This window comes from Pelmatolapia mariae, linkage group LG7, assembly GCF_036321145.2.
Source record: "Pelmatolapia mariae isolate MD_Pm_ZW linkage group LG7, Pm_UMD_F_2, whole genome shotgun sequence".
NCBI lineage: Eukaryota > Metazoa > Chordata > Actinopteri > Cichliformes > Cichlidae > Pelmatolapia > Pelmatolapia mariae.
In genome coordinates this window covers 31632620-31655442 of record NC_086233.1, presented here as the reverse complement: position 1 = coordinate 31655442, position 22823 = coordinate 31632620, and the positions used below count along the sequence as shown (strand labels likewise).

The window sequence follows — 22823 nt, the reverse complement described above, 5'->3', positions numbered from 1 at the left end:
AACTATAAATGAGTGATTGAAGACATGAGTATGAATCAAGGGTGAAAGCTGTCTAAGTTCTATTCATTAAATGATGCAAGGAAATACTTATCACACAAGGCTGCTGGTAAAGACTATAATTAATTAGAATTGGAAAGTTTTCGCGTGGTGTCACAGTGACTAGCATAATGAAAATGCTAGATTTGATACCCTAAAACATACGTGCTTGTTTATTTTCAAAGAAAGGTTTGGAATGAGATTGTAGTAATTTAATCACACTTGACGACAGCAAGGAATCATGGGAGGCAAATCCATAACCCATACTTGATGAGAATATGCTTTAAAGTTTATACACATTATCCTTCGACTCCACAAATTCTCATTTAGTCACTCGGGGATAGTAGTACTCCCAATGTGTTTAGCTTGAATGTTTTGAAGTTTTAAAAACAATACATTTTGACAAATGACTCTTTACAGTGACTGTGATCAGCTAAAAGCTGGTAGTCTTACACCCTCAGATTAGGTTTGCACTGGAATACACTCCCAGAGAACAGTGAGAGAGAGAGAGAGAGAGAGCAGTGAAAGCATGCAAGAGGGTGGGAGGGATGGCTACTTAACAGAGGGTGAACTGCTGTGTGATCATCTACTTGTGCTGTGCTGGCTATTTCGGTTGTAGAAATCAGGAACTCAGCACTTGTATATTTTTTTAACTTGAAGGAAGATCTGCTGGTTTGATTGGCACTGAACAATGTTCACCAGTACACCTGGGTAAATATTTTTATAAAATACAGGGAATTGCTATTACGAGCTGCTGAGCAACCCTCCATGTGGAATTAATCCATTTTATAAGATGGTATCTACAGGTTGTTCGTTCTTTCTGATAAGGTAAGGATTACATTTTATTTAGTATATTTATCTTAAATATATATTTAACATATACTTTGATTAAAAATATAGATTGTACAAGTTACTGTATGGAAGATGTAGTATTGTAGTGCATAGATACGCAGCCATGTTTGGCCAATTAAATGTCAAGAAGGCATCTCTTCTTTCAGTATTCTAAAATCTCACTCATTGATGAGAAGCCAGCTAAAAAAGTCAAAAGCAAGATGCCTTTTTTACTTATTCTTTTTCTTTCTTTTTAATGAAAGCTGTGGATTATTTAATAAGGAAAGGGGGGAAAAAAGGGAGACCGCTGAAGATTGACTCACTTGGAATATGGCCCGAACCCCTACCTGCCCCTCAGTTATTATGATCAATCAGTCAATCAATTAATTAGTTACACATTGATGCGACTTTGTTTGTTCACACATATTCATCAAGTATGTCTAAAACTAGCATTAGTTGGTATGTTTGTAAATTAAATATGGCTATTAATAATTATTTTATGGAATTAATAAAATTGACCAAAAAGAATATTTATAACTGTAATTTTATTGTGAAGCACATTGCTGCCTGTAAATTTAGGATAGGGGGATTCCATTCAGCTGATAAGATCATCAGCTTATTTTCATTCTCAGAGTGGTGACTGAAACAGTCAGTTTTGATTGGCTGATTATACTTTTCTACCCACTAAACGCTTATCAGGGTAACACACACCTTCTGTGCTAAAGTGCTTATTGGAGACCTCAAGTGCAGGGGTGTGTTAATGTATTTAGCAATTATATTATGCACTCCCTGGATTAGTTTACTTAATAGAATTGGTCATTTGCTTTCCTAAAACTTTGCCAAGGTATAGTTATGTTATAAAGCAAATTGACTACAAAGGTATTGTAAAATACAGAGAAAGTCCCCAGAAATAAGCTTACTTTAGTCTGAGGCCATCTTAAATGAAAATATTGTGTAGCAACTCTATAAAATGTTTAATTTTCTTGTAATTTATATTTTAGAAGCTAAGGCTTCCTATGGTTTTTACCAGATATTTAGTCACAGAGATGGAAGAGATAAGTGTGAATTTTATTACTATTTTTAAATATAATATTATTATTATATTATTAATATTATTTTTTTTAAAGTAGCATTTACAAATCTCAAAAGAATTATATAGTACACTATTTGTAGAGCTAAGAAATCCTGCCGTGTCCAATTAAAACTCCTTAATTTGAGTTACAAGCAGTATTAAAGCAAGGATGATGAACAGAACTTGACCTTGAAACCACTGCAACATCTTCTACATTTTTGAGAATTTAGTAATTATCTCAGTGAAGAAGACAAAATCACAGAGCTATGTGAAATGCCCTCTGTGAATGAAATAATGCCAGAACCAGATTTATGTTACAGTTGGGGTATTCAGTTGTCATTCCAGTGTGTACCAATGGATCAGAGCTATTAAGCCATGCAGCTGGTAAGGGTGTGTAAGAATGGCATGGCCTCAGAGGAGAGAATTGACCTGTCATCTAATTACTGTGCTGTCTTTCCAAAGCATCCTAATTACAGAGATCTAAGCAGCTGCATGGCGTTCATTCTGGAAGTTGCCACTCTGACTGACTCTCAGTTAAAACAATGTCTATCCAGCATTTGTATTGTGGAGAGTAGTGTAGTCTCTCATAGAGGTATTCCATGTGTGCTCAAATGCATTCAGCCATGTCTTTAATCCAGAAGGCAAAGGAACTTTCTGTCCTGTGTTTAAAATATTGTGCATAGTCAGGATTAGAACTCCACTGTGGTCTGGGCTAGTGGTCATAAAAAAGTAAAGTTTTATGTGTCTGTGTTTTTCACTTGATGGGTTTAATAAAAATGGGAAAGATAAATGACTTTCTCATTGGGGGAATTATAAAAAAAAGAGTTACATTCAGTTTACATTTAAAATCACTACTTTTAAAATGCATACATTTGCATACGTTATCATTACCTTTCCTGTACTTGTTTTATTTATGTACCTGTGTTTCAGGTAATTTCTGGTAGTAGGGCAAGTTGACAGTTCCAAAGTTCATGTGGTGGTTTTATCATATTTAGCTGCCATCTGATAACAGAGAGCTGGTAGGCATAATAATCACATGGGTTTTCAAAGCTTTTTCAACAAAATAACTTACTTGCAGATACTCATATGCAGGTTAAGATGCTGGCTTATACTTGACCCATCTTAAGGAGGAGTCACAGAGGCAGTGATATCTCCATGTGTAGGAACAGTTGATCACAAGTGCCAATTCTCAGGGATGTTTCCCAGAGGACACGTCAGTGGAGAGGATGGACCCCATGAACTTGAGCCAGTTCCACTCTCACCCAAGAAGAGTGAGCTGCAGAAGAAAAAAGCACAGCTCCCCAATGTAGGGCAAAGTCTCTGTAAAAAGCTACAGAAGTGTCTACAGGCACCAGAAGATAATTCATTTCATGACCAAATATCAGTCAGCAAAACAATAACCAAAGTTAACCCCACCATATCTGAGAAAGACAGAAATTCTGATTGCCAAGATGGCAGTGAAGTTGTGGAGGCTTCTATCCCCAAGATTCTTGAAAGAATCACAAATGAGGAATGGAGGCAGAAGATGGAGGATGAGGAAGCAGAACATAGTAATGTAGTGGAGCATATCCTGAAGGAGCTGAAAGGAATCAATAAGATCCAAGAGGAAATTTCTGACCTTAGGCAGTATCTAACATCTGTGCGAGGCTCAGTGGATGAAGTATCTTGTTGTGTCGATGCAGTGCTCAGTGAAATAGGTGAGCTATATTCCGGGGCTTCAGCTGTAACGCATCCTAGCCCTGTTTCTCAAACACGTCACACCAGGCATGGAAGTCTGGATAGGCAGAATGCAATCTCTTCTCCTCACACAGGTGATCCCAATCCTTTGCTGGACTGCAATGATTATGGAAGAGATTCAGGATATGTATCATCACATAGATCCCCCAAACAATGGCATGATCAAGCCACTTGCAGAACAGTCCATCAAAAAGATCAAGAGTACCTGGAGCAGAGTTCAGACATGCGCTTGTCTGATGTCTGTTACCTGGAGCTTCACTGTGACCAAAACTACCAAAGTACTAGCTCATTGTCATCATGTCAGAGCTCCAATTGTCCAGAGGCAGCCTTTCTTCCTGGTGACACGGAGTATAGCAGATGGCCAACTGCTGATATTCAGCACAGTATTAGTAGAGAAGGTGGTTGGAGTGAGGAGGATGTTTCCTCTTGTGCAAACAGTGGAGAAGAGCTTGAGAGCTTTCTAGGAGTTTGGAACAGACGTGCAAGAGAGGACACACAAAGCAGCACACCAGGTCATTCTTCTCACAACAGTTCAGAGCACCTCTCATTGTTGTTTGGAACCCATTATAATTCACCTTCAAGTTCTTCCAGTCAGGTGGACTGGAGGCCTCTGAGACAGCAAGCTGAGGGAGAAAACTTGGAGTGCGACTGTGCTGCAAACTGTCCATTTTCACGTAGTTCTGGATACCACACCACAGATGCCTGTGCGAATGAACTTGAGAGTGGGCCCTCTTGGAGCTTGAGCTGTTCAACTGTGTTGTTGACAGACTGTGATGATGGTTATTTAGAGCCACATTCACCATGTGATTATTGCCCATCATCTGGGGACACTCTCGATCTCGGTTCTGCTGAGAGTTTGGACAGAGAGTGGACAGATCACAGCATTTCCAGGGAGGATGTAGGAGAAACGTTGTCACCAGAGTCACCTGAAATAGATTCTGAAAGCACACCCAGGACTGCTGACGTAGGTTTTGATGCAACAAGTTTTAGCAAGGCTGTACTCACGGTCAGGTCAGCTTTAAAAGGGGCTTTCAAAAAGTTGGAAGGTTTGAATACCGAAGATGAAAAAGATGATAGTGGTACAGAGGCACCGCCATCCTTGGGTAAAGAAATTTCTGAACCTGAGGATGAGCATATCACTGAAGATTATACAGAGGGAGAGATTAGCCTTACAGAGAATTATCCTCACTTTGCCACCTCAAAGGAGGACAGTGATCCTTCAGTCTACATGGATTGTCTTGAGATGCACGAGAATCTATCATGCTCCCTTCAAGCATCTCCGCATAAAGCAAGCCCCTCTCCTGGAACTCCAACAGAATATCACTCTGTAGAGATTTCACAAGGAAAAGGAGACTATTCAACAGATGAAGAACTGTCCAAGTTTGATATAACGCCTGACCACCAGTGTGCAACAAGGCAGGATGAAAGTCCACTGGGTCCAGTTCGTAACCAAGATGAGGTGCGCTTAAGTCCCATAAGGGAAAACCATGTTCTTCATGAAGAAAATCAAGAAAGGCTGACTGATGAAAAGCAAGGCAGGCTAACTGATGCCAGTCACAGAGCACGTATAGAGAATTTCCAACGTATTCTAAGAGAAAAGAGGCAAACCCGTCATAGACTGTCCAAATCTGCACAGGGATCCCATGGTTCTCAAGGCTCTCAAGGGTCCCAAGGATCTCAGTCTCAAGACGAGTTTGTATCAGGTATTTTATTTATTTATTTATTTATTGCATATATACCACTTGCAACCCTGGTAATAACAGCAAAAATCAAATCTTTATTTTTGTAGTGAACTAAATGCATTTCCTTTAGTTACAAAATTGTTTGAATTTGCTCATGTACAGCTACTCAACTTGATTTATAATGCTACTTGTATTTTGTTTTGTTTTGTTTTTGCAGACTGTTGGAGAGAAGATAATCAGGTTACTTGAAATATATTAGCTCCATGTTCAAGCTACATTATTTTGTGTTTGCTCGGTTTGTTTATTTATTTATTTGTGTGCATCCCCCCCACACAGTACCGTTCTTACTTTTCTTATCAACATAAATACTTGTTGTTTCCAAAGCATAACGCTCTAAATACACATTATATATGGTATTGACTGCATAGATGTGTAATTTTTAGTCTGAAAGTATTATTGACATTCTAGATAAGACATTTGCCTGATAACTTTAGTTAATCTGTTACAGAATAATTTATCAGGAGCTTGCTGTAACTTTACAGTGTTTGTGGTGTTAGTTCTTGTGTCGCGTTCCCCTTCATAATATTTTCAAACACTATCAAAATCTATTAGAAAGAACCCCAGAGGAAACTCCACTGTCAACTAAATAAATGAAAAAGGAAAAATTTATACTTGTAGGAAGAAATAAAAAAAAGGCCTCCTATGCATGTTTAATCACCCAGACAAAAATTTTGTGGTCGTGCTTTTGTCCTATTTGGAAATAAAATGTATTCTATAGTTTTGCATCTACATACTGTGATCGTGGTCCACACTTTAATTTCACTTAACCTAATTAAAGAGTTCAGCAACATTCATTTTAGTCCCGTCTTTTAATTAATTAATTTTTTTTATTGTTTGTTTGTTTTTTAATTTGCATGTTCTGTGACATCAGAGAGGTCAAACTCAACCAAGCCTGGTTCCACAAACACCACTCCTCTCATAACATAGTTCTTTATGTCTTTGTAAGCCACTAGCCTAAATTCTCACATTTAAAATACTTACAGGTCAGAGATGTTGAACCCAGTACTCGACAGGCATGGGTCAAAACAGGGTAAGTTATACATAGTGTTGTACTGGTGAAGTTTGGTTAGATTAAATAAATTTGTATTTTAAACCTAAATAAAAACTGTTTTACTTGTTCCGTAGTGGAGGCTCTGGTCTGTATGGAATTGACAGTATGCCGGACCTACGTAAAAAGAAGCCTATCCCATTGGTCAGCGATGTGGTCAGTACTCACCTATTGTTTATTTTCCTATATATACACCGTATTTTGTATCTCATTCAGTTTGTTTTGTTCTTTACCTGTGAGTGTTTCTGTAAATGAGACCAGTACAACAATAGTTTTTGTTTGTTTGTTAGTTTTTCTTTTACACTGAATTTGGGATGGAGTTGTTTCAAAGAATGGAGACAAATATGAAATCAGTCTGCTAATGTCTCTCTCCCTCCTCTCTTAAACCCAAAATTATTCCCCACAACTCTCTTGAATGCATTCACTCTCCTTGGTCAGGCTATGGTAAGTTATAGAACCTAGTTGACACTCCCTTTTCTACTGAAGTACAAAATAAACTAGGACAGATAACAGTAGTTACCAGACATAGCATGTTGATCTCTGCCATACTTCCTGTTTATTACAATTTAAGACATTTGCATGTGTCCTTTTGGTCCTGGGTTACTTTTCTTTCTATTTAACATTCCCATTAAAATACATTGCCAACAGGTCATTCCCTCACCTTTTGGTTAACGTTGTTTTACTTCTTTTTGATAAAATTGACTGGATAGAATAAACTACTAACAAAGGCCTGTCTATGTTTTATAATGTTGACTTTGGGCTAACTTGCTTGGTACTAATAATACTCACATGGGTTCTCACCATATGGTAAGTGTTCATCAAGTTCATAGAAAAAAAAAATAACAATTCTATTAACCACCTTTATAACTAACCCCTCAAACCTTTTAACCATATTGACTTTTATTGTTGCAGAACTGTTTTGCAGTGTGCTTGGTTGTGGGTTGTTTTGACTTTGTACACAAACTTTGCTGATTTTTTTTTTTCTTTGTATTTGTCATGTGTTGTTCAGTCCCTTGTCCAAGCCAGGAAGGCAGGGATCGCATCTGCAATGGCTGCTCGATCATCAATTAAGGATGAGGAGCTGGTGAGTATGCGAAAAAAAAAAAATCTTCTGCTTCGCATTTTGGATATTGTCGGTTTCAAAAACTTCCCAGTGACACAGTTTTCGTGGTTGTGACTCCATCGGTCTTTCAGCATAAGCACGTCCTTATAACTGATAAGGGGTTTTTTTTGTTTCCCTGGATTAGGACTTTTAAAAATAAATCTTCTTCCTTCTGTAGAAAAATCACGTCTACAAGAAGACCCTGCAGGCTCTTATCTACCCCATATCTTGCACCACACCACATAACTTCGAGGTGTGGACAGCGACTACACCTACATACTGCTATGAGTGTGAGGGGCTCCTGTGGGGAATCGCCCGGCAAGGCATGCGTTGTTCTGAGTGTGGTGTCAAGTGCCATGAAAAGTGCCAAGAATTACTGAATGCTGACTGTCTGCAGCGTGAGTACTAAGGAAGTGTTTCACGGAAGTTTCCATCAGGGATCTGAAATTACATTTTTACGTTATCGGGAAGCTGTTGCATTACAATTTTGTCTCAAATGTTTAAGAATATTTTCCCCACATTAAAAATCTTTTTTATTTAACTTGTAACCACTGAAGTGGCATATGTATGTCTTTTAGTTTCAAGCCTTTTCGGTCTGTTTTTTCATTTTTTTTAAATAAATATTTAGGTGCGGCAGAGAAGAGCTCTAAGCATGGAGCTGAAGACCGCACTCAAAATATCATCATGGCCATGAAGGACAGGATGAAGATCAGGGAAAGGAACAAACCAGAAATCTTTGAGCTGATCAGGGAAGTGTTTGTCATCAGCAAAGCCATCCATGCACAGCAGATGAAAACCATCAAACAAAGCGTATTGGACGGGACGTCAAAGTGGTCAGCCAAGATCACAATCACAGGTATTTTACCATCACAGCTCAACGACAACTTTGGGGCTATGTTACATGTGCTCTTTGTAATTTTTTTTATTGTTTCTTATGTCTTGGTTAGTTGTTTGTGCACAAGGACTTCAGGCAAAAGACAAGACAGGATCCAGTGATCCGTATGTCACTGTTCAGGTGGGCAAGACCAAGAAGAGAACAAAGACCATCTATGGCAACCTCAATCCAGTCTGGGAGGAAAAGTTCCATTTGTGAGTCGTTTCTTGGTTATGAAATCAAAAAAGTTGGGGGGGTTTTTGTTGTTGTTTTTTTTTTTTTTTGTTCCTTGAGTGCTTGTTGTTATCAGTAGTGGTATAAGTGCTCACCTTAATTACTCCCTTGTAGTATCTATCATCTTGTAACTTAATATTATTTAGTTTATGTTTCTTTTTTGTTCCTTGTTTTGTTTTGTTTTGTTTTGTTTTGTTTTGTTTTGTTTTGTTTTGTTTTGTTTTGTTTTGTTTTGTTAGTGAGTGCCACAATTCCTCAGACCGAATCAAAGTGCGAGTGTGGGATGAAGATGATGACATTAAGTCCAGAGTGAAGCAGCGTCTGAAGAGGGAATCTGACGATTTCCTGGGACAGAGCATCATTGAAGTCCGAACGCTGAGCGGAGAAATGGATGTCTGGTATAACCTGGGTCAGTTGGCTTTCTTGTCTTTTTTTAATAGACATCATGAAGAAAACTGTATAGCATATGCGGAGGGGAGGCAGCGTCACAGAAGGCACAGTGTAAGTGGTCATAATGGGTCCTCGACAGAGCAATCTGAGAGGTAGTGTGAATATGACTTTCAAGTAAAGCTCAGCTAAATTTATTTATGTATTTATCTTTTTTGTTAAATGCACCAATATCTACTAAAACTCCCAATATCTACTCCCAGTCTTTTGGTCACACCTTGTATCATGTTACCATGCCTGTTTTACTTTCTAGATAATACAAGCCTTTCTACAATAACCTGGATCTCATCTGCTTGTTACATCAATTTCACATCTGTATGTTTTTGTTTGGCACTAAAAGCCTTGCTTTCAGCAAGTCCAGTCAGTTGTTTGTACCTCATTAGTCACATCTCCTTTCCCTGCAGCAAACATATTTATACCCAGGCATGTTGCTTCCCTAAGGCCTGTGTTGGTCTGCATGAAAATACTGGCTTATTTGATTACATTTTAAATGAGTTTCTCCCTGCTAGCAAGAAGTTGTGATCATTTTAAGGAAAAAGTTTCACGATAATCCCCCAATTCTATCCCTAGGGTGTGCAGGGAGTTTCATTAGGATGATGCCTGAACAAAATAATTAGCAAGTATACAGGATCTGATTTGTCAGGCCCGTGTGCTAGTCTACATGAGCACTAGTTGTGCAGCATGAATATATGTAGCTTGAATACCTCTCAGGATAAAATCTAATCCCAGTCTTGTGGGCAAACAAATGTTGTCTTTAGAATAATATTTCTGAATTACTGTCTCTGCGCCTTCGTATCTCTTCATATGAGTTTAATCTCCATCTCATTTTCACATTCATGTTGTATGTAAGGGTGAGGCGTTCACTTTTCTTAAGCACATTTTTTTGTTCATACTTGATTAAAGTGCTAAAATTGACCTGACAGCAGCAGTAATAAATCTTTGAGTGCAACAGCTTGTCACTGAATATGAATGTGCCCATAAATCTACCGTTGTTGTTGTTTTGTGTGTGTGTGTTTTGTTTTTTTTTAAGCTGGGAGATTTGACTTGTTTGGTTTAATATCCCCCTGAAAACTATATGATCAAATATTTATTTTGATAGGTTTTATTATGAATTAGATTTGAATGCTTAATTAATGATTAATGATGTAATATACCTAGTTCATGAGAGAAAGGGGGGAAAAAAACAAAACATTTTCACTATCTCTTTCTCCCTCCCTCTCTGACTCTCTTCCTTTCACCTCCTGATATGTGATTATCAAGTAGCAGCACTCCAGTCGGAAATCGACCACTCTAGCGACATGTACAAATTACCCCTAATGATTTGCATGTCAGGGCAAATAGCAGGGGTGAGCAGTCCAAGAACTCCACCTCCAGAAAAGCTCTAGCTCAAATGTCTTCTGTTATCAGGCACAGACCCATGCAGCCCATTGCCTTTGTTACACTCACTATCAGCTGGAGGACTTCTATTAGCATCGCTGGCTCTGGACGACCATCAAACTGTAGAAACAGAAGCCCTTACAATAGAATTGCCACGCTAATAGTCTGTGATTAGGGTTGTGTTAATAGACCTAGTTTAGAGTGCTTTTGGTGTCACAGATTTGGACTCGAGTTATGAATCAAGACATTCCCGATGTGCATCTGATTGACTGTTTTGTACTTAAATACAGAGAAGAGGACAGACAAATCAGCTGTGTCTGGTGCCATTCGCCTTCAAATCAACGTGGAGATCAAAGGAGAGGAGAAAGTGGCTCCATATCACGTGCAGTACACTTGTTTGCATGAGGTATATGATTCTCCAGAAACACGATTAATTACCTAGACACGCTGGATATTCAGCAACTTCTCCACACAAAGGGTTTGCGTAAGTGGTTGCAACCACTATTGTAGCTGTTGCAATGTGTTGCACAGATTGACTGCAGACGTGATCGATTTGGACAGGATTAAAGGCACAGTGATATTTCCATAATCCAACCTCTTCCCTGAAAAAAAACAAATCAAATTTTGCTTATGAAACAGAAAATCATGTAATCTGTCAAACCAAAGGTTTTCAAGTCTGTATTCTACACACATCCAGTAAAAATAATATTAAGCGTAAATTGCAACAATCTCATCATATTTGTTTCAGTAAAAAGCCACCATAACTTTACCATCACTTCTCACGCTTTAGTGTTAGCTCTGAAGTTCATGTGAATTAGATCAACTCTGTCCATTTCTTCCCATTACAGAACTTGTTCCATCATTCAACCGATGTACTTGGTCAAGGTGTGGTAAAAATTCCAGAGGCTCGTGGAGACGATTCTTGGAAAGTCTACTTTGATGATGTGGGACAGGAAGTAGTGGATGAGTTTGCCATGCGCTATGGGATTGAGTCCATCTACCAGGCCATGACGTGAGTCTAAAAAAACACAGTGAATCGGACTGTCTTCTTACCTGTCAATATGTGTTACCTCTTTATTCCCCATGTTCCTTTCCCTGTCTTTCTGTCTTTTGAGGTCATATCAATAAACCTCTTGGTGCCATTGTCATTCTCTGGCCTTCAGATGAGGTACAGTCAATTATAAACAGGGTGAGGATGGATGTGTCTCACTGCAGTGTCATCATCCATACAGATGACTGTTAGCTAGGTCAATCATTTGCAGAAAAATGCTTCAGTGGGCTATTATTCAGTCTAAATGTGTCAGGTAGGTGATGGGCAGATAGCACGACAATTCCTAATAGAAATTGTCACGTGAAAACAAGAGCCTGTAGTACATACAGACTGTCCAAATAAAGGTATTTGAACTGGATGCTGACATTATTGCAACAAAGTGTAAGCAGGTACACATTGGGGAAGAAGTCTTAAGGCCTCCCACCCATGTACTTACCAAGCTTTGCCTCTGCTACTCTATGCAGGCACTTTGCCTGTCTGTCTTCTAAGTACATGTGTCCTGGAGTCCCTGCAGTGATGAGCACCCTGCTGGCCAATATCAATGCCTTCTACGCCCACACAACAGCCTCCACCAATGTTTCTGCCTCCGACCGCTTTGCTGCTTCTAATTTTGGGGTTTGTACTACTGACACACACACACACAGACACAGTAAAGTACTTTGTTTTGTTTTTTTTTCTTTTCTCTTCCTTTCTTCACTATTGTATTTTATGCACAAATACATTGCCAGACTTCTTTCTAATATAGGAACATGTTTTTTCCCCTTTTCTTCCCATACAGAAAGAACGCTTTGTCAAGCTCTTAGACCAGCTGCACAACTCCTTACGCATTGACCTTTCTAGTTATAGGGTGAGATTCTTGTATCACTACTAGTGTCTTGTTTTCTAAATGTACATGTCTAATATTTTTGTGCCAGTAAAAAAAAAAATGTTTTCATCATCTGATCAATGAATATTTTTTGTGCAAATTGTACCAACAGTCTTTTAAAGTGTGAAAAGTCTCAGTGCTGCACTAACACTAACTTGTAAATTAAACGTGTTTTTCTTCTTTAGAATCACTTCCCTGCCAGCAGCAAGGATCGCCTGCAAGATCTGAAATCCACTGTGGACCTTCTAACCAGCATTACCTTTTTCAGGATGAAGGTAGGTAACATTGCGTATGCTTTATCTGTAGTTCAGCTTTGTAGTATCTTCTTATCAGTTTGTTGACTTGAATGTTTTTTCCCTTTAAGTTGTTGCCAGATATTGACAAGTTGAGAAAATATCCCTTGTTTGCAGTCATGTACTGACTCTGTAGCTATCTTCATCTTCTGTCCAGGTCCAGGAGTTACAGTCTCCGCCCAGAGCCAGTCAAGTTGTGAGGGATTGTGTCAAAGCTTGCCTCAACTCTACATACGACTACATTTTCAATAACTGCCACGAGCTGTACAGCAGACAGTACCAGCCTGTGGACACGGTGAGTCACACAGCTGCAGGATACAATGTGCAGCTATCAGACTCTGTAGCAGCAGGCCGGTGAATAAATGTTTCAATAAAGGGGCGACTATAATGTTAACTGTTTTCATTTTGTTTTTTATTCAGAACAAGGAGGAGCTTCCTCTGGAGGAGCAGGGTCCAAGCATTAAGAATCTGGACTTCTGGCCCAAACTCATCATGCTCATTGTTTCCATCATTGAAGAAGACAGAAACTCCTACACACCTGTACTGAACCAGTGAGTCATGCAACTCTACTCCTAAAATATTCAAGCCGCTTGAATACATCAAAATCAGGTCTCCTTATTTTTAGGTTTTACTTCAGCTACAGTAGTTCAGCAAAGTGTTTTGCTTGATTCTTTTTCCAGAGGTCTAGGACATTTTTATGGATGCTTCCATTAAACTCAGGAATCCACTAGGTTTCACCTTGTCACATCTTCCCATCTCTCTCAGGTTCCCTCAAGAACTTAATGTAGGAAAGGTGTCAGCAGAGGTCATGTGGACATTGTTTGCACAGGACATGAAGTATGCTATGGAAGGTAGGTCTTGGTATTCTGGACTCTTTATAAGATTATTCTGCTGGGTTAGACTGTGGAGGTGTACTGTAGTTTGTCTGCTAGAAGTAAAGGAAAAAGCTGGAGAGTCAGGGTGTGAGAACAAGCGTATGAGAAAAGAAGCTCTGGAAACTTAAAATGACCAGAAGGGGCGAGGAAATACTGGGGTAGCAATGACACAATGGAAGAGAAGAAGTTGGAGAGAATATAATAAATGTGCTGGGATTGAAAGCTGCTTATGTGTCCCTGGAGCCTCTCTGCACTTTTTCTCTATTATACTGTACTCCACAGCGCTATTGGTGTTCAGAGACACCCGGTTTCTATTCTAGCCCTTGTCCTCAAAATGAATCCCCTACAGAGACTAGTGTGAAATATCTGTTTCACAAAATGCATCAAAACACACAAGCGCCTTCTTTATTTTCAATCTGAATAAACATGAAAAGTTCATAGATGGAGAGTTTGCTACAGAGACAAAACCACTAAGTGCTTACGATTCAAAGCTCTAGCTGTTATTTTTAAGCATGTCAATAAAAAAGAACCTGCATCTGCTCATTTTAAGGCTAATCAATATTTTGTAAACTTTTCTTTTAATTCTCACAGTCTTTGATTGTATTACTACCTTATATCTGTGTAGCTGCAGTTCAAGCAGGCCACGCCATTGCTTGATATTAATACATCTCATCTCAGAAAAAACATTCAAAGCGAATAAAGCAAAGACTTTTAGAATTTAGTCACACCACATTCTACAGTGAGCAAATACATAAAATGGGATTAGTGTGTGTGTTCTTTCGTCTTTGTTGAGCATTAGGCCGTCAGAGAACATGTTTCCCAAAGAAAGCTTTTGGATTAGTCCGATTTTTTTTTCTTTAATAAGAGGATACTGTAGAATTATTTCACAAGTTCATTCAGAATTTAAGTGAAGAACAACGACATACACTAGAATTTAGAAACGATTTCATGTTAAGGTGTTTTTTTGGGGGGGGGTTGTATGCATTGGGGTTCTTTAAGGTTTTGTTACAATACCCAGATGTCCATATGCACCATATGATTGCTTCACCTTACCTTTTGGCTGTCTTATATTAGCTTTAACTAAAATGGGGACGTTGACTTTAATCTTCACATCCCTCAGTTCATATGGCTCCTTATGTTTTTAAACCGGCAGAGCATGAGAAGCACAGGCTGTGTAAGAGCACAGACTACATGAACCTGCACTTCAAGGTCAAGTGGCTCTACAATGAATATGTCAAGGAACTGCCAGTCTTTAAGGGTGTTGTACCCGACTACCCATCGTAAGTGCATTTGACTTTTTCAGTGACAGGCACAAGAAAAGGCAAATGTTCTTGCCTTTTTTGACTTTGATAATCCATCTAAACTCAGATAAAAGGAACTGTGTTAAAAAAACAACAACATATTTGCTAATCTTTATTTCTCACTTTTAGATGGTTTGTGCAGTTTGTGCTACAGTGGTTGGACGAAAATGAGGAAGTATCTATGGAATTTATGCATGGAGCTCTGGAAAGAGACAAAAAAGATGGAGTAAGAAAACTAGAACTTACCCTTTGATATGATATCTCTACGATACCTTTGAGGTTCTAATTTAAAATAGTGCTGAACTGAAAAAAGTTATCTTTGTGTTTACAGACACAGTCATGCTATCAGCATGGGGACATTAAAAAGCTGCTTTAAAATCTTGTTGATGTTCTTTAACATTCTGCTTGTAGATGTTGTTTTATCTACTATACGAGTGTTGATAAGAAGTAAGTGTCGTTTGTGTACTCATCTCAGTTCCAACAGACATCTGAGCATGCTCTGTTCTCCTGCTCTGTGGTGGACATCTTCACCCAGCTCAACCAGAGCTTTGAGATTATCAAGAAACTGGAATGTCCTGATCCTAGGGTCATGGCTCAGTATAGTCGCCGCTTTTCCAAGGTAATGTACTCCACCCGATGATGACATTTAAAGTCAAACCAGCTTGATCGAGCTGCATGAAATATGGTGTGCATTTGTGTTTAACAATTCTAGAATTAATAAAGACTTGCTTTTAACTTCCAATGTTTCTGAAAAATGACCACGACATATGAGGGAAAAAAACTATTACACCACTATAGCAATGTCTTGTGGGACATTTAGACTTTTTGCAAAAGAGAATTTTTATATTGCTGGATTAAAAAGAATTGTTGAACTAGGCATAACAGTTCCCTCCCGTGGAAAAGGCTGCTGAGAAAAATGTCCTACTTTAGACTTTGTTTGTCTCCTTGCTACAGAATACATTAAAGCACATTTTGGAATATTTATGTTGATTAGCGAAACCCCCGAAGTACAATATTATCCCCCTTTGAAGAGATAAGAGAGAAATTTGATTTTAAATAGCTTTTTTTTTTGTAGATGCAGTTTACATGCCTTTATTTCTCCGTGTCTTTACAGACAATTGCCAAAGTTCTTCTGCAGTACAGTGCCATGCTGACCAAGAATTTTCCATCTTATATTGACAAAGAAAAGATTGTAAGTTTTTTTTTTTTTCCTGCCAATTTCTGCCATGTTTTTTTCAGCCAATTCTGCCAATTGTGCTGAAAAAACATTTATTACATTGGACATGATACATAAAAAAAGATCACAAAATCACTCTTAACGTCTCTCTCTTTGTCTTCTTGTAGCCCTGTGTATTAATGAATAATGTTCAGCAGTTAAGAATCCAGCTGGAAAAGATGTTTGAGTCAATGGGTGCCAAACAGGTGAGTCTAAAGATGATGGATATGAAGACATGATGCATGATGGTATCCGGTTTTGTTAATAAATTGGTAGCGTCACTCGTGTAGAGAAAAAAAAAAAGAAAAGAAAAGAAAAAGAAAAACATCAGTCATTCATGAAATTACATTTTAAATTTGCTGTACAACAGTTGCATTTGTGTCTTTCATGTGTCAGATTGCAATACAAGAAGCATTGGTACGTACAGTAGTGGTAGTTTAGCTCATTTAAAGTAAATGGCAGATGTTACTGGATTAGGATGTGTTAAGATGTAGACATAGTGGTATTTGCTTATGCTTTGAATATTATCTTATATTCAGATCTGTATGCCTAATGTCTGATGTGACGCTGTCAGTGAAAGTGTAGCCCTAGATCAGTGGTTATAGTGGTTAGCCCTGTGCTTCTTAATAGACAGAGTATTGAAGCAGATACTTAATTTAGTCATGTCCTCCATATCAACATTGTAGCTAGAGCATTGAAAATCAATAGCTTTTCTCCTAGCTGTGACCTCCCCACTGCCTTCATTCCCTACAACATTTCTGCATGCAGTATCATAGCTATATTGAACCCTTTTTTTAAAAAAAAAAAAAAGTAACTTATATTATTGGAGTGATAGTAGGATGATAGCTGTGGGATGCTGTAGCCTATATTTCAACCAAATGTTTTCACTTTAAAATTGAAGCAAAATGAAATCATAGAAGAGGAAGAAGAAGAAGAAGAGGTATGGTTCCAATATAGTCTGGTCAGGGTGGATATTTATCCATATAAATGTACATCTTTCTAATATAATTAAATCATTTTCATGGTGTGCTGTGGAGCACCGTATTGATTATTTCCTTTCTGCTGTGGCTTGAGTAGCAGGTTGCAATTGAGGATGAAGCAAAGGCTGTGGTGGGTATTATGGATTGCAGCAGTTAGACTTTAACTAATCAATAATAAAATTTATTGTAATATATCATAGTTCAATCTTGTTAGCCTGTAGTTTACATTGTGCAATATTTACTTTAAACCAGTAGTGTCATAATCTTATGTAGTTCACAACCCTCCTTTATCACGCAGAGTAGCTGAAGTACCCTCTCAAAGCCGTGTGTGTCACAGTGACTATTGATTTAGCTTCCTTAGCTTGTAGATCAGTTGCAATTTTGGGGTGATTCCTTTTTTTAATATAAGTGTGACCTGCTGATTCCATTTGTTTTTTCTAAGAACTATCACTGAGCATATACAAACAGAAACATCTTCTCTTTGTTATAAAATCTTTTTGAAATATAAGAAGATGTTAAACGTTGTAAAAAAAAAAAAAAAAAGATACAAATAACAAGGCTCTAGTTACTTTTAACCTTTGTTAGCTTCTTTGAAATAAGTCTATTCAGCTTGGTTAAGGTCATTTGAGTGTGTTATTGTGTTTGCTTTTACAAACGTTTTAATTTATGTCTCCTTCCAAGCTGCTTTGGTGAACTTTGCGTCTAATGACGTGTTAGCCTGTAGCTGTTAGTGTGTGCACATCTACTTGCCTGCGCGTGTTGCGCATGGATTACAGTTCTTGACCTTCATTGGTGCGTTTGTTTTTGTAGTTTGATTGTCGTGTTTATTTTTAGGGTGATTCCTCAACATAATCATAGATGAAAGGCATTAATTGAAACATAGTGAATGCTCTGTGTGTGCGGGTGTCTCAGACTGGCACTTCCATTAATTACATCACTGAATATTGAGTAAAAGGAAAATAGTTTGCATAATATTATTACAAAATCTTATTCCTTGACTTTGATGGGTCACTGAGGGATTTGTTATATTTGTTATATTGATATATATACATGTGTATATATGGTATATTTCTGCTCACATTCTGCAACTTCTGTCAGTGCTGTGCTACTGGAAACAGAATTTCCCGGAGGAACCCACCCGAGGGATAAATACAGTTTCATCTAATCTAATCTATCTAATCTAATCTAATCATATTTACCAACACCTTTTTATCACCTACTTTAACCCATGTGGTAGTAATAATAGGCAGGTAACCTGTATTGTGAATTATTATGATTATTTACAATATTGACTAGAAATAACAGGTATTTGTATTTTGCTTCATGTCTCTTAATGCAATTACATAAATAATGTGATATTTTACTGTAAAACCAATATAATAGTGATAACAAATCAAGAGTTAATAAAAAAATATATTAATTTAGCATAAATATTCCATTTAACAATACCTTATCGACAACAAATTACCCCAAATTCAATAGAAAGAAAGCCACAATGGATAGCTACTGAGCTTAACTGTCTGATAAGCTAAATGCAGCAAAATGTGGTGTTGCTACTGCCCCATTTACTTAAATTACCACAAAGTTGGTATCAAAATAAAGACATTTCTTTCTTTTGCAACTAGGAAACTTTAACTAGGAAAGTCTTAATATGAATATTTTTTAGCTTATTTTACCCATTACTCTCTTGCTGGTTGGCTAATAAACCTCTCGCTCTTTTTTACAGTCCAGTTCAGCTCTTCACTCATTGAAGTGAACTTCTGTAATTATGGAAAATCTATTTCTTTGCACAGAGTAAAGTCAAAGTCATGTCTGTTGTTTTCTCTTTTTCTAGCTCAACTCTACATTAGAATGGGAGGCAAGTCCAATGTATATGTATACATGTTTACATGCCTGCATATACTCACTTGGAAGAAAAGTCTTTTTTTCTTTTTTCTTTTTTTTTTAATATGGTGTGGAGGGTAATGATGAGCCTTACATATTTTGTGTGTTGTCTTTTAACCACCACTCATAGTTTGAGGAGAGTGAGGAAGAGGAAGAGGAAGTAAGGGAGAAAATAGAGGCTGAGGTTTGTTGCGGTCCAGAATGGTTTTAACTTCACATTCACTTTCAAGTCATTCTTGTGCTCCTATTCCCCCATTGTACTGTGCCTACTCCCAGCAACGGCAGTCATAATCAGTCCTACTGCAACAACAGTTCCTTGTGGTGATCATAGTGAAGTTGATTGAGTTTGTGTCATCAATTGGGGTGGGAATTTCCACCATCTTCCAGTGGCATTTTCCCTGGTTCTCTGCAAAACTGCTCTCATTCCCTGTTAAAACATTTCGGAATCTTCTGCTATTGCTTTCCTTTAATTCTTGTTTTTTCTTTGCAATTTTCCCTTTTTTAATGCAATAGTCTGACATGGAGAAGGTGGGTATCAATATCACACATTTTTTCATTTTGAAAAACTTCCAGTATTTATAGTTGAATTTAAATTTTTATACATATTTTTTGCCTGGTTGAAAAAGGGAAAAAAAAAAAGTTTTTTGACCATTTTTTTTTTACTTTTATTTATCTCTAATAAAAAAACATTCCCATCACACAAAGATGGATGCACCAGTAGAAAAGGTAGGCAATCCTTCTTTTGCCACAACACCTTGTGGAATCAACCTCTTGTAGTTTCCCAGGTATTATAAATTATTCCGTTATTAACCGTGGTTATCTTCACCTTTCTGTGCCGATGTAGACTGAAAATGCATTTGAAGACAAAAAGGTGAGTGTAGGTACACAGACACATCCATTATGAATATTTCCATACACGCCAAAAGCTGAAAAAAAATGCAGCATATGCAGCATCAATTCATTCCTAGCTGCCTTTCCTTCCCTGCAGCCTCTCATCACGGTGCTTAGCACAACCCTCTGTTTATTCTCACTAATGGTGCTACCTAACCCTGACAAGCCATGAATCAAAAGGCCATTGAATCATTGACTTAATGAGCCACACCACGGCTTCATCCATATGGCTTAGCTCCCCTCCAGGCAGTGCTAATTTAGATGATGCCTCAGTTATACCTGAGTCAGATATACTTGAGTTACAGTAATTCAAGAATTTTTTTCCTACTTTTTCCCTTCAGCCTGTCCTTGTAAGTCGTATTGCTTGCAATACATCTACTACATTTTATTTTTTTATTTTTATTTTTTTTGGGGGGGGGGGTAAATGTTCCACCTCTGGAAAGTTGAAGACTGCTGTGAAAAAAGTGTGATTGCTCTGATGTATGCGTGTGTAATTTCTTTTTCAAGGGTGTCTGATATTGAAATTACTGTGCTGCAGGAGGATAGAATACAGACATTTTACAACTTGGAAAAAAGCTGTATAACACCCACAAGCTATTCAGGTTTCCATGAAAATCTTAAAATCTTGCTGCCATTCACAGCTTCTTGGCTTTTACTGTGAAGTGCAGCTTTTAGAGGTTCAAAGGTAATTCGTGCTATTTTGGCCAAAAGCTGCAAATGTCAGATTGAAACTCTTATATGAACTGCTGTTTAATGGTTCTAGGAATTCCATTCACTGGAAAACCTGGCACCTACATTCTACATTCAGTTGAATATGCTTTATTTTCAAATTTTCGAAAACTTTTTTCTGCCAACATATTTCAGAGCTCTTCTTATACTATATGCGCAACACAAAAGCCTCAGTCAAAATGATTCATTATCCCTCCTGGGCATGATGTCTTTGCTTGTCTTTAGATGGACACAGAGGCTTGTGACTTGCTGAATGACCTGCAGGTGAGGCTGAACAATGTGCTGGATGATCTAAGTAGAACCTTTGGGAACAGGTATGTACATTGTACTGGTGTGTATACATATGTACAGCTAACTGTGAAAGCTACCACACATTTGTGCTGATTGATAATGTATGCATTTATTTATTTATTTTAATTCCAGTTTCCAGACTCGCATCAACGAGTGTATGCGACAAATGGCATCTTTGCTGTACCAGATCAAAGGACCGGTCAATGCCAACAACAAAAACCAGGTGGAGGCTGACTCTGACAACATGCTACGGCCACTCATGGACTTCCTGGATGGAAAGTGAGTAGTTGTTTTAGCCAAACTACGGTGTTTTCTGTTTATTCATTGAATTGTCCTGTAGTCTAATTTTTTTTATTTTTTTTTTGCTGAGATAATTTGGTGATTAATTAATTTGGTAAAATGGTAAAACGTTTTTGCAACTGCAAAACTGTTAATGTTTATACTACCCAGACAAGTTTTTGTGTTTCTATGTATGGAGTCAAACTGTGCAACAGCTTAAGTGTGGAGCTGAAGCTGTGTCCAAAGATAAAGTTCAGAAAGAGGTGTAAGGATGTGATCTTTATGATGTATAAATAGTTGTTATCTTATATTTATTCAGATTTTGCAAACAACATTCCGAAAACTAGAGATACTTGTTGTTGATGCGTGGATGTAAAGTTAGGGACTATAAAAAAAATATACATGATAATATTTTGCACTTCGTGGTGTATACCTTTGTGTAATTAGAAATATTTGTATTGTTGTTACTGAATTTTACTTCAACAAGCTGGATGACTAGTAATTGAGGACTAATGGAGAAGGCTGTACTTTTTCCCTGCTCCTTTTTAAATATGTAAACTAAATCAAATGTACAAATGTGAAGCTATGTATAGTGCATTTTTGCTAAAAGACATATTTTTTTCCATTCATGAATGACTTCTCAGTATTGTTTATATGTTTAAAAGGAATAATAAAAGCACTTGTGAGAGTATGTTTACAACGTCTATGTGTGTGTTCTTGCAGACTGACACTGTTTGCTACTGTGTGTGAGAAGACTGTATTGAAGCGTGTGCTCAAGGAGCTATGGAGGATTGTAATGACCAGCCTGGAGAAGACTATTGTCCTGCCACAGGGCAATGATACCTTTGTGAGTCAGCATTGTCTTTGCCTATTTCTAATATTACAAAATTATTAACTTTTTTCATACATAAATAACTCTTTTTTTTTTTTAAATTATATTCCAGGGAGCACAGATTCTCTCAGCTGCAAAAGAACTGGGTCAGCTCTCCAAACTCAAGGTATCATATTGCCTCCACATATTTGAACAATAAGTGTCCTCAAATGGGCTTCGGTGTTACCCTAATTTAAAGAAGTGTCCACAAATGTGCTTACTAAGACTGAGAGTAACTATTTTTATTTCACCTTTTTGCTCACCATTTGGCTGTGTAGGATCACATGGCAGGGGAGGCTAAAAGCCTGTCTCCCAGGCAGTGTGCTGTCATGGATGTGGCACTGGACACAATTAAGGTCAGTTTGTACTCGGGGTTTTGGTTTCATTAGGATGCTGTCTCAGATTAGCTTCATCTGCTATTTATATCAGCTATTTATTCATTAATCAAGTATTTGCAAGCGTGTGGCCATAAATGTAAAACCTTCTTGCATATTTCTAAACTTTTTATTTTGCTGTAAAAGATGTCAGAATATTATGAAACAAAATATTGGAAGCTTGCAGTTGTGCATCTAAATATTTATGTCCTAACTCACCCTGTGTCTCTTTGCAGCAATATTTCCATGCAGGAGGGAATGGGCTGAAGAAGGCCTTCCTAGAGAAGAGTCCTGAGCTGTCCTCACTCCGCCACGCTCTGTCCCTCTATACTCAGACAACAGACACACTCATCAAGACGTTTGTGACCACACAACAAGCACAAGGTAACTGATAAAAGTATCTAATAGTAAAAAGGTACAGAA

The 22823-nt window shown here is 37.8% G+C and overlaps 1 protein-coding gene across 9 annotated transcripts in view; it reads left to right on the top strand.

Moving 5' to 3' along the window:
- Nucleotides 1-22823, top strand: part of LOC134630970 (protein unc-13 homolog B-like) — a 69138-nt gene that overhangs the window by 42570 nt on the left and 3745 nt on the right. For 6 of the 9 annotated variants that reach the window (XM_063478817.1, XM_063478815.1, XM_063478814.1 and 3 more), the window contains 34 exons: nt 6402-6448; nt 6544-6622; nt 7476-7550; nt 7747-7966; nt 8197-8424; nt 8516-8657; nt 8916-9085; nt 10791-10906; nt 11349-11512; nt 12016-12166; nt 12330-12398; nt 12602-12691; nt 12867-13004; nt 13130-13260; nt 13475-13560; nt 14738-14864; nt 15015-15111; nt 15361-15504; nt 16000-16077; nt 16230-16307; nt 16498-16518; nt 17003-17041; nt 17179-17211; nt 18916-18939; nt 19096-19149; nt 19479-19493; nt 19671-19691; nt 19810-19836; nt 20811-20899; nt 21009-21155; nt 21879-22002; nt 22100-22153; nt 22305-22382; nt 22637-22784. In XM_063478817.1, coding sequence (XP_063334887.1) covers nt 6402-6448; nt 6544-6622; nt 7476-7550; nt 7747-7966; nt 8197-8424; nt 8516-8657; nt 8916-9085; nt 10791-10906; nt 11349-11512; nt 12016-12166; nt 12330-12398; nt 12602-12691; nt 12867-13004; nt 13130-13260; nt 13475-13560; nt 14738-14864; nt 15015-15111; nt 15361-15504; nt 16000-16077; nt 16230-16307; nt 16498-16518; nt 17003-17041; nt 17179-17211; nt 18916-18939; nt 19096-19149; nt 19479-19493; nt 19671-19691; nt 19810-19836; nt 20811-20899; nt 21009-21155; nt 21879-22002; nt 22100-22153; nt 22305-22382; nt 22637-22784 — 3304 coding nt within the window. Of the gene's footprint in view, nt 1-6401; nt 6449-6543; nt 6623-6904; nt 7173-7475; nt 7551-7746; nt 7967-8196; nt 8425-8515; nt 8658-8915; nt 9086-10790; nt 10907-11348; nt 11513-12015; nt 12167-12329; nt 12399-12601; nt 12692-12866; nt 13005-13129; nt 13261-13474; nt 13561-14737; nt 14865-15014; nt 15112-15360; nt 15505-15999; nt 16078-16229; nt 16308-16497; nt 16519-17002; nt 17042-17178; nt 17212-18915; nt 18940-19095; nt 19150-19478; nt 19494-19670; nt 19692-19809; nt 19837-20810; nt 20900-21008; nt 21156-21878; nt 22003-22099; nt 22154-22304; nt 22383-22636; nt 22785-22823 lie in introns of those variants that run through there. The other 3 variants (XM_063478818.1, XM_063478819.1, XM_063478820.1) reach the window with 3 other exon arrangements.